General features: G+C 41.5%; 1 protein-coding gene across 2 annotated transcripts in view; it reads right to left on the minus strand.

Moving 5' to 3' along the window:
- The window catches only part of Uggt2 (UDP-glucose glycoprotein glucosyltransferase 2), a 111,939-nt gene that overhangs the window by 13,302 nt on the left and 85,861 nt on the right, over positions 1-12,776 (minus strand). The window contains exons 32-35 of one of the 2 annotated variants that reach the window (XM_075949168.1): positions 10,881-10,976; positions 9,980-10,064; positions 9,275-9,457; positions 8,676-8,824 (exon numbers count right to left, since the gene is read on the minus strand). In XM_075949168.1, coding sequence (XP_075805283.1) covers positions 8,768-8,824; positions 9,275-9,457; positions 9,980-10,064; positions 10,881-10,976 — 421 coding nt within the window. In that variant the 3' untranslated portion in view covers positions 8,676-8,767. Of the gene's footprint in view, positions 1-8,675; positions 8,825-9,274; positions 9,458-9,979; positions 10,065-10,880; positions 10,977-12,776 lie in introns of those variants that run through there. The other variant, XM_075949167.1, reaches the window with a different exon arrangement.

Here is a 12,776-nt window from a genome sequence, read left to right on the forward strand (position 1 = left end):
AATATAACACACACTGTGGGAATATGACACACACTGTGGGAATATAACACACACTGTGGGAATATAACACACACTGTGGGAATATGACACACACTGTGGGAATATAACACACACTGTGGGAATATAACACACACTGTGGGAATATAACACACACTGTGGGAATATGACACACACTGTGGGAATATAACACACACTGTGGGAATATAACACACTGTGGGAATATAACACACACTGTGGGAATATGACACACACTGTGGGAATATAACACACACTGTGGGAATATAACACACACTGTGGGAATATGACACACACTGTGGGAATATAACACACACTGTGGGAATATAACACACACTGTGGGAATATAACACACACTGTGGGAATATGACACACACTGTGGGAATATAACACACACTGTGGGAATATAACACACTGTGGGAATATAACACACACTGTGGGAATATGACACACACTGTGGGAATATAACACACACTGTGGGAATATAACACACACTGTGGGAATATAACACACACTGTGGGAATATGACACACACTGTGGGAATATAACACACACTGTGGGAATATAACACACTGTGGGAATATGACACACACTGTGGGAATATAACACACTGTGGGAATATAACACACACTGTGGGAATATAACACACACTGTGGGAATATAACACACTGTGGGAATATGACACACACTGTGGGAATATGACACACACTGTGGGAATATAACACACACTGTGGGAATATAACACACTGTGGGAATATAACACACACTGTGGGAATATAACACACTGTGGGAATATAACACACACTGTGGGAATATAACACACTGTGGGAATATGACACACACTGTGGGAATATAACACACACTGTGGGAATATAACACACACTGTGGGAATATGACACACACTGTGGGAATATAACACACACTGTGGGAATATAACACACACTGTGGGAATATAACACACACTGTGGGAATATAACACACTGTGGGAATATGACACACACTGTGGGAATATAACACACACTGTGGGAATATAACACACACTGTGGGAATATAACACACTGTGGGAATATAACACACACTGTGGGAATATAACACACACTGTGGGAATATGACACACACTGTGGGAATATGACACACACTGTGGGAATATGACACACACTGTGGGAATATAACACACACTGTGGGAATATGACACACACTGTGGGAATATAACACACACTGTGGGAATATAACACACACTGTGGGAATATAACACACTGTGGGAATATAACACACACTGTGGGAATATAACACACTGTGGGAATATGACACACACTGTGGGAATATAACACACACTGTGGGAATATGACACACACTGTGGGAATATAACACACACTGTGGGAATATGACACACACTGTGGGAATATGACACACACTGTGGGAATATAACACACACTGTGGGAATATGACACACACTGTGGGAATATAACACACACTGTGGGAATATAACACACACTGTGGGAATATAACACACTGTGGGAATATAACACACACTGTGGGAATATAACACACTGTGGGAATATGACACACACTGTGGGAATATAACACACACTGTGGGAATATAACACACACTGTGGGAATATAACACACACTGTGGGAATATAACACACACTGTGGGAATATGACACACACTGTGGGAATATAACACACACTGTGGGAATATAACACACACTGTGGGAATATGACACACACTGTGGGAATATGACACACACTGTGGGAATATAACACACACTGTGGGAATATGACACACACTGTGGGAATATAACACACACTGTGGGAATATGACACACACTGTGGGAATATGACACACACTGTGGGAATATAACACACACTGTGGGAATATGACACACACTGTGGGAATATAACACACACTGTGGGAATATAACACACACTGTGGGAATATGACACACACTGTGGGAATATAACACACACTGTGGGAATATAACACACACTGTGGGAATATGACACACACTGTGGGAATATAACACACACTGTGGGAATATAACACACACTGTGGGAATATGACACACACTGTGGGAATATAACACACTGTGGGAATATAACACACACTGTGGGAATATAACACACACTGTGGGAATATAACACACACTGTGGGAATATAACACACTGTGGGAATATGACACACACTGTGGGAATATGACACACACTGTGGGAATATAACACACTGTGGGAATATGACACACACTGTGGGAATATAACACACTGTGGGAATATAACACACACTGTGGGAATATAACACACACTGTGGGAATATGACACACACTGTGGGAATATAACACACTGTGGGAATATGACACACACTGTGGGAATATGACACACACTGTGGGAATATAACACACACTGTGGGAATATGACACACACTGTGGGAATATGACACACTGTGGGAATATAACACACACTGTGGGAATATAACACACTGTGGGAATATAACACACTGTGGGAATATAACACACACTGTGGGAATATAACACACTGTGGGAATATAACACACTGTGGGAATATAACACACACTGTGGGAATATAACACACTGTGGGAATATGACACACACTGTGGGAATATAACACACTGTGGGAATATAACACACACTGTGGGAATATAACACACTGTGGGAATATAACACACTGTGGGAATATGACACACACTGTGGGAATATAACACACTGTGGGAATATAACACACACTGTGGGAATATGACACACACTGTGGGAATATGACACACACTGTGGGAATATAACACACACTGTGGGAATATAACACACACTGTGGGAATATGACACACACTGTGGGAATATGACACACACTGTGGGAATATAACACACACTGTGGGAATATAACACACACTGTGGGAATATAACACACACTGTGGGAATATAACACACACTGTGGGAATATAACACACACTGTGGGAATATAACACACTGTGGGAATATGACACACACTGTGGGAATATAACACACACTGTGGGAATATAACACACACTGTGGGAATATGACACACACTGTGGGAATATAACACACACTGTGGGAATATAACACACACTGTGGGAATATAACACACACTGTGGGAATATAACACACACTGTGGGAATATAACACACTGTGGGAATATAACACACACTGTGGGAATATAACACACACTGTGGGAATATGACACACACTGTGGGAATATAACACACTGTGGGAATATAACACACTGTGGGAATATAACACACACTGTGGGAATATGACACACACTGTGGGAATATAACACACACTGTGGGAATATAACACACACTGTGGGAATATAACACACACTGTGGGAATATAACACACACTGTGGGAATATAACACACACTGTGGGAATATAACACACACTGTGGGAATATAACACACACTGTGGGAATATAACACACACTGTGGGAATATAACACACACTGTGGGAATATAACACACACTGTGGGAATATAACACACACTGTGGGAATATAACACACACTGTGGGAATATAACACACACTGTGGGAATATGACACACACTGTGGGAATATGACACACACTGTGGGAATATAACACACACTGTGGGAATATAACACACTGTGGGAATATAACACACACTGTGGGAATATGACACACACTGTGGGAATATAACACACACTGTGGGAATATAACACACTGTGGGAATATGACACACACTGTGGGAATATAACACACACTGTGGGAATATAACACACACTGTGGGAATATAACACACACTGTGGGAATATAACACACACTGTGGGAATATAACACACACTGTGGGAATATAACACACACTGTGGGAATATAACACACACTGTGGGAATATAACACACACTGTGGGAATATGACACACACTGTGGGAATATAACACACACTGTGGGAATATAACACACACTGTGGGAATATAACACACTGTGGGAATATAACACACACTGTGGGAATATAACACACTGTGGGAATATAACACACTGTGGGAATATAACACACTGTGGGAATATGACACACACTGTGGGAATATAACACACTGTGGGAATATAACACACTGTGGGAATATGACACACACTGTGGGAATATGACACACACTGTGGGAATATAACACACTGTGGGAATATAACACACTGTGGGAATATGACACACACTGTGGGAATATAACACACTGTGGGAATATGACACACACTGTGGGAATATAACACACACTGTGGGAATATAACACACACTGTGGGAATATAACACACACTGTGGGAATATAACACACACTGTGGGAATATAACACACTGTGGGAATATGACACACACTGTGGGAATATAACACACACTGTGGGAATATAACACACACTGTGGGAATATAACACACTGTGGGAATATAACACACTGTGGGAATATAACACACTGTGGGAATATAACACACACTGTGGGAATATGACACACACTGTGGGAATATAACACACACTGTGGGAATATAACACACACTGTGGGAATATGACACACACTGTGGGAATATGACACACACTGTGGGAATATAACACACTGTGGGAATATAACACACACTGTGGGAATATAACACACTGTGGGAATATGACACACACTGTGGGAATATAACACACACTGTGGGAATATAACACACACTGTGGGAATATAACACACACTGTGGGAATATAACACACACTGTGGGAATATAACACACACTGTGGGAATATAACACACACTGTGGGAATATAACACACACTGTGGGAATATAACACACACTGTGGGAATATGACACACACTGTGGGAATATAACACACACTGTGGGAATATAACACACACTGTGGGAATATAACACACTGTGGGAATATAACACACACTGTGGGAATATAACACACTGTGGGAATATAACACACTGTGGGAATATAACACACTGTGGGAATATGACACACACTGTGGGAATATAACACACTGTGGGAATATAACACACTGTGGGAATATGACACACACTGTGGGAATATGACACACACTGTGGGAATATAACACACTGTGGGAATATAACACACTGTGGGAATATGACACACACTGTGGGAATATAACACACTGTGGGAATATGACACACACTGTGGGAATATAACACACACTGTGGGAATATAACACACACTGTGGGAATATAACACACACTGTGGGAATATAACACACACTGTGGGAATATAACACACTGTGGGAATATGACACACACTGTGGGAATATAACACACACTGTGGGAATATAACACACACTGTGGGAATATAACACACTGTGGGAATATAACACACTGTGGGAATATAACACACTGTGGGAATATAACACACACTGTGGGAATATGACACACACTGTGGGAATATAACACACACTGTGGGAATATAACACACACTGTGGGAATATGACACACACTGTGGGAATATGACACACACTGTGGGAATATAACACACACTGTGGGAATATGACACACACTGTGGGAATATGACACACACTGTGGGAATATGACACACACTGTGGGAATATAACACACACTGTGGGAATATAACACACACTGTGGGAATATAACACACACTGTGGGAATATAACACACTGTGGGAATATGACACACTGTGGGAATATAACACACACTGTGGGAATATAACACACACTGTGGGAATATAACACACACTGTGGGAATATAACACACACTGTGGGAATATAACACACACTGTGGGAATATAACACACACTGTGGGAATATAACACACACTGTGGGAATATAACACACACTGTGGGAATATAACACACACTGTGGGAATATAACACACACTGTGGGAATATAACACACTGTGGGAATATGACACACTGTGGGAATATAACACACACTGTGGGAATATAACACACACTGTGGGAATATAACACACACTGTGGGAATATAACACACACTGTGGGAATATGACACACACTGTGGGAATATAACACACACTGTGGGAATATGACACACACTGTGGGAATATAACACACACTGTGGGAATATGACACACACTGTGGGAATATAACACACACTGTGGGAATATGACACACACTGTGGGAATATAACACACACTGTGGGAATATGACACACACTGTGGGAATATGACACACACTGTGGGAATATAACACACACTGTGGGAATATAACACACACTGTGGGAATATAACACACTGTGGGAATATAACACACACTGTGGGAATATAACACACTGTGGGAATATGACACACACTGTGGGAATATAACACACTGTGGGAATATAACACACTGTGGGAATATAACACACACTGTGGGAATATGACACACACTGTGGGAATATAACACACACTGTGGGAATATAACACACACTGTGGGAATATGACACACACTGTGGGAATATAACACACTGTGGGAATATAACACACTGTGTGAATATAACACACACTGTGGGAATATGACACACACTGTGGGAATATAACACACACTGTGGGAATATAACACACACTGTGGGAATATGACACACACTGTGGGAATATAACACACACTGTGGGAATATGACACACACTGTGGGAATATAACACACACTGTGGGAATATAACACACACTGTGGGAATATAACACACTGTGGGAATATAACACACACTGTGGGAATATAACACACTGTGGGAATATGACACACACTGTGGGAATATAACACACTGTGGGAATATAACACACACTGTGGGAATATGACACACACTGTGGGAATATAACACACACTGTGGGAATATGACACACACTGGGGGAATATAACACACACTGGGGGAATATGACACACACTGTGGGAATATAACACACACTGTGGGAATATAACACACTGTGGGAATATGACACACACTGTGGGAATATAACACACACTGTGGGAATATAACACACTGTGGGAATATAACACACACTGTGGGAATATAACACACACTGTGGGAATATGACACACACTGTGGGAATATAACACACACTGTGGGAATATGACACACACTGGGGGAATATAACACACACTGGGGGAATATGACACACACTGTGGGAATATAACACACACTGGGGGAATATAACACACACTGGGGGAATATAACACACACTGTGGGAATATAACACACACTGTGGGAATATAACACACACTGTGGGAATATAACACACACTATCACAAAAGCACATAGCTTGTAGTTCCTCAATGAGTGAATAAAAAAAGTCTTTTTAAAAAGTTTATTTATTTTATGTGTACTCTAACTGCCTGTATGCCTGCAGGTGAGAAGAGACCATCAGATCTCATTCTAGATGGCTGGGAGCCACCATGTGGTTCCTGGGAACTGAACTCAGGATCTCTGGAAGAGCAGGCAGTGCTCTTAACCATTGAACCATCTCCCCTGCCTCGAGAAAAAGTCCTGATTTGAAAAGCAGCTTAAGGGCCAGGCATGGCAGTGCACAGCTTTAATTCAGCACTTGAGAGGCAGAGGCAGACACATTTTTATGAATTAGAGGCCAGCCTGGTCTATAAAATGTGTTCCAGGACAGCCAGGGCTGTTACACAGAGGAACCACGTCTCCAAAAACCAAAAAAGAGTAGCTTAAATGACAATGCTAATATATTTTAACTTTTCTTTTTCTGTTTTAAAAAGATTTATTTATTTAAAGTGTTGAAGTGTGACTCATGTTATATCTGTGTAACATGTGTGTGCAATGCCTACAAGAGGCCAGAGGAGGGCACTAGGTTCCAGGGCACTAGATCAAGCTGTAAATGCTAGGAATAAACTTGAGTCCTCTATAAGAGCAGCAGAATCCTTCTAATCACTGAGCCCTCTTTAATCTCTACTGGCTCAAGCTTGCTAAGAGAATACCAGTGTAATGTTGAGGGGAGGAAAGGAGTTTTATGCTTTAAAATCTTACTCTTTTGGAAATGAGTGTGTGTGTGTGTGTGTGTGTGTGTGTGTACAGCCGGGTACATATGTCTTGGCCTGAGGGTGAGGGCAGAGGACAACTGTATGGGGTCTGTTCTCTCCTTCCTCCTTCACGTGAGCTCCAGGGAACAGGCCATGCTAGGTTTGTACACGGCAAGGCCTGTACCTCTTGAGCCATTTTCCTTGCCAATATATTTGGCAGTGCTTTCTTATCACCACACTTGCTTTTCCTGCTTTAAAGGTTGTATCGTAATAGTTGACGTTAACTTGGAACAAAATAACAGTAGAGGAAAGTAAACCAGTCCACGTTTTCCTCCTCCCCTGTGCTGCAGGCTGGCTTTGAACGTCTCATCCCTCAGCCTCTGTCTGCCGAGTGGTGCACTTACAAACAAACAAACGTCAGCATACTCAGTGAGCATAAGCTAATTCTAATACAGAACTCGAAAAACATACCTTCTGTCCACAGTATGCAAATTCTATCTGATGCATTTAGTTTATGTACATTTACAGTTAATAATAGTGTGATTAGAAATTCCGTACTTTTTCAAATATTTTCCCGAGTAATGATTATAAAGATACTGAAATGAGGTAAGGAAAAAAAAGATTCCTTTATTATACATACAGTGTTTTACCTGCATGAATGCTTGAACTGCAGACCGGAAGAAGGCACCAGAACACATTATAGATGGTTGTGAGCCACCATGTGGTTGCTGGGAATTGAACTCAGGACCTCTGGAAGAGTAGCCTATGTTCTTATCCTCTGAGACATTTGTTTAGAGCACCATTACTTTTATCTATACAAATCTTGAAGCTGAGGTGGTTTTTAAATTTTCTCCAGCTGAATTTAGAGCCTTTAAGTGACAGACATAAGGAGACTTGATACCTGTTTCAGCTGCTGAGGGTCAACAATGACAAAGGGTGTGTGCAGCCACTGGTGTTTCCAGCAAGAAGAAACAGCCGGTTACAAAGAAGACCAGCGCATAGCCACACAAATTCATGTAACTATTTTACAGTTACTAATATGGGCACGCCTTATTTTTATCTGCCAAATTTAAAAAAAAAAGGCTGTTTCAGCCAGAAGCTACCATTTTCTAAACAAACAGTACTTCTTACTACACTTTCAATCTGTCCATGTTCTGACAGATTGCTCTTAAACTTAAGATCCTCATGAATATCCCACAATCAGGTCTTGTATGTCTATGAAGCAACAATGACAATGAGTGAGAAACAGAAGTCCCTAGGTTCATATTCAGTTGGAGGCAAAGCCACACTTTAGTAGCACAAATAATTACCCTTATTACCTGATCAGCATCAACAAATATGATCTTGTCCACAGCTAATGGAAAAAGGACGTCAAGGAAAAGAATTTTGTAACCCCAAATGATCCGTTGCTTTTCAGTCTGTTGATGAAGCCAACGGGGCCACTTATATTGCACAAGTTCGTATTGGAATCCATATTCCTTAGCCATGTGAGGAATTACCTCCTAAACACATATAAAGAAAACCAAATAATACATTTCAGAAGAAGTTTACTATAAAATTATTATAAATTGATTGGAGAATGCCTAAACACCACTTTAACGAATCCTTCTGATGCTATTGTCCACAAGCGTCTCTTATGGTCTTAGCCTGCAGCAGCTCCCACACTGCCAGAAAGTGGCAGACCCTTCAGGAGATGGGCCTCATAGAAGGGAGTTCGGTGACTGGGGTGAGGGTATCCTTGAAGGGGATACCGGGACCCAGGCTTCTCTTCTTTTCCTTTGTTTACCATGTGCTCACACTAGGTTGTACAGTTGAGTGCCAATTCTTCTTTAAATAAAAATTACACAGAACTTTTAGAAACTGGTTAAGAATTGGGGATATAATTTTAAATTCAAAATTGTAATTTGGGTAAATATGCATTTTAAAAGGCCAACTTTGAAAAAGGAATGTTTTAAGAGCTTACAATGACAGCAAAGAATTTAGTAACAAACTTTAGCCACACTGTAAAATAGCAACATGCTTACTTTAAATGTTGGGGAGAGGTAATTCTTCAGAAACCAGAACTTCACTGGTGTTTTGGTGTTCCGCAGAACAGAAAGCATCATAATCCTATGGAAGAGAACACGAAACCAAATACAGGTAACATCCTACTTTTTCAAAGGCTTCTAAATATTTAAAAGATGAATCGAGTTTTCCATTATGAATTTTCCATTAGAATCAAACGGAAATATTTTCGGAGATTAAGGTTGTTACAGTATGAAGTTTGTAAGGACCGAGTAGCTAGTGTGGAGAGGTTCTGTTACTGAACTAGCATCTAATTCTGGTGTTACTGTGTGATAGACACGGCCTTCAAAACCCACAGAGACCTATGCACCCCAAAACTCCACCATAGATTGCTTCAATAACCGAAATGCATGTGCCCTGAAAGTTCTCTTTAAAGAGCCAGTACCACAAGGACATTAATTCTAGGGCATTCTCTGCCATCCTTCTACTTACACCCCTAAAACTATTCTTTGAATTCTGAACACTACCTCCTTCTGCACCGATATCCTTTCCTGGGGAAGGATCATTTGCTAGGCACATTTCCCTTACTTCGCAACTTGTTACATATAGGGTGTTTCCTAACCTTTAAGAAAATCATTCTAAATCAAACCAAACTAATGAAATTTAAATGTATTAAAAATTACACATAAAGAAGTGAGGTGTACAGCAGTGTGCACCTTGTTAATATTCAGGTAAAAAGAACTGACAGTAACAGCTCTTGGCATTACAGATGACACTATTGGCTCTGGTGTGGAATGAAGCTAAATATCAAAGAAGTGAAAGGAAAAAAAGTTCTTTTCTTTTTTGTAGGTCACTCTTTCATTTTGCTGAGTTCTGACTATATAAATGCACAACTTACTGAAAATATTAGAAAATACTCACCGTAGAAAACGTTCATATAAATGGCCAGAGGCAACTGAAAAAATGTTTAGGATGTCATTTTCCTTTCTGTCATCTTTATGCAGACTTTTTGTGAAGCTTTTAATAAAAACACAGGACAGTGGGTTCTTAGTCTATGTATATTATAACTACATACATCTAAATAACATGCACAACGTATAGCTGTTACACTAAACAAACATTTATCATAACAATTATGAGCTATTTATGTTAAATGTGATGGTATTTTTGAGGTTTATAAACTTTTATTTGGACATGGAACACAATTAAACTTTCTGCATATTAATGTGGTAGTAACCTTGAATTTTGGGAATGGCCAGAGTTCTTTTGAGAACCAAGAATGAAGTATAGTCTACTATGTTCATGTACAGTATATTGGAGCTTACACAGCCAACAGTGAGGAAATGTTAGCAGTAGAGCAACAGGGATCTATGGGACTAGAGCAGGAACGGCTGTGGCTTATGAGGTTCTCCACTGTAAATGTAACAGTGATCTATGGGGGAGCGTGCGCGCGTGCGCGTGCACACACACACACACATACACACACACACACACACCCCTATACCTTTTCTAAAAAGTGACTGCTTAGGAATTCAAGGAAGGAGAGCTTCCAATTCAAAAGTCCACCCTTTGTTAGTGAGTGAGAGAACTTGTCTCAAAAGAAAACAGTTAAAGAGTGTAAGAGACAGAGGGATGGTGGGCACTGAGAAAACAAGGCCTCCCAATAAACAGAAGCGGAGCTCGTGTGACCTCAGAGACGGAAGCAGTGAGAACAGGGCCGCACAGGTCGGCACCTGGGCTTTGTGTATGTACAATGACTTCCAGTTCAGTGTTTTTATGGGGACTCAGAGTGTGTGAAGGACTGGGTATGATTCTTGTGTCTTCTTTTGGACTCGTCTATTTGGTTGCTTGTTTTTTCCAATTCCTATGTATCTTAGTAACAAAACACCATGACTAAAAAGCAAGGTGGGGAGGAAAGGGTTCATTAGGCTTACACTTCTACATCAGTGTTCATCACTGAAGGAAGTCAGGAAACCAACTAAACAGGGCAGGACCCTGGAGACAGGAGCTGATGCAGAGCCATGGAGGATGCTGCTTACTGGCCTGCTTCCCATGGCTTTCTTTTTCAGCCTGCTTTCTTACAGAACCCAGGACAACCAGCTCAGGGATGGCACCACCCACTATGGGCTGGGCTCTCACCCATTATTCGCTAACGGAGAAAATGCCTTACAGCTGGGTCTCAGGTGAGGCTCCTTCCTCCCTGGCAACTCTCAATGCCAGCCAGCAGACTGTGTTAGTCTCTGGTGACTCACAACACCAGCCAGCAGACCGTGTGTTAGTCTCTGGTGACTCACAACACCAGCCAGCAGACTGTGTTAGTCTCTGGTGACTCACAACACCAGCCAGCAGACTGTGTTAGTCTCTGGTGACTGACTCACAACACCAGCCAGCAGACTGTGTTAGTCTCTGGTGACTGACTCACAACACCAGCCAGCAGACCGTGTTAGTCTCTGGTGACTCACAACACCAGCCAGCAGACCGTGTGTTAGTCTCTGGTGACTGACTCACAACACCAGCCAGCAGACCGTGTGTTAGTCTCTGGTGACTGACTCACAACACCAGCCAGCAGACTGTGTTAGTCTCTGGTGACTCACAACACCAGCCAGCAGACCGTGTTAGTCTCTGGTGACTCACAACACCAGCCAGCAGACAGTGTTAGTCTCTGGTGACTCACAACACCAGCCAGCAGACTGTGTGTTAGTCTCTGGTGACTGACTCACAACACCAGCCAGCAGACTGTGTGTTAGTCTCTGGTGACTCACAACATCAGCCAGCAGACCGTGTGTTAGTCTCTGGTGACTGACTCACAACACCAGC

The sequence above is a fragment of the Microtus pennsylvanicus genome, chromosome 15 (assembly GCF_037038515.1).
Source record: "Microtus pennsylvanicus isolate mMicPen1 chromosome 15, mMicPen1.hap1, whole genome shotgun sequence".
NCBI lineage: Eukaryota > Metazoa > Chordata > Mammalia > Rodentia > Cricetidae > Microtus > Microtus pennsylvanicus.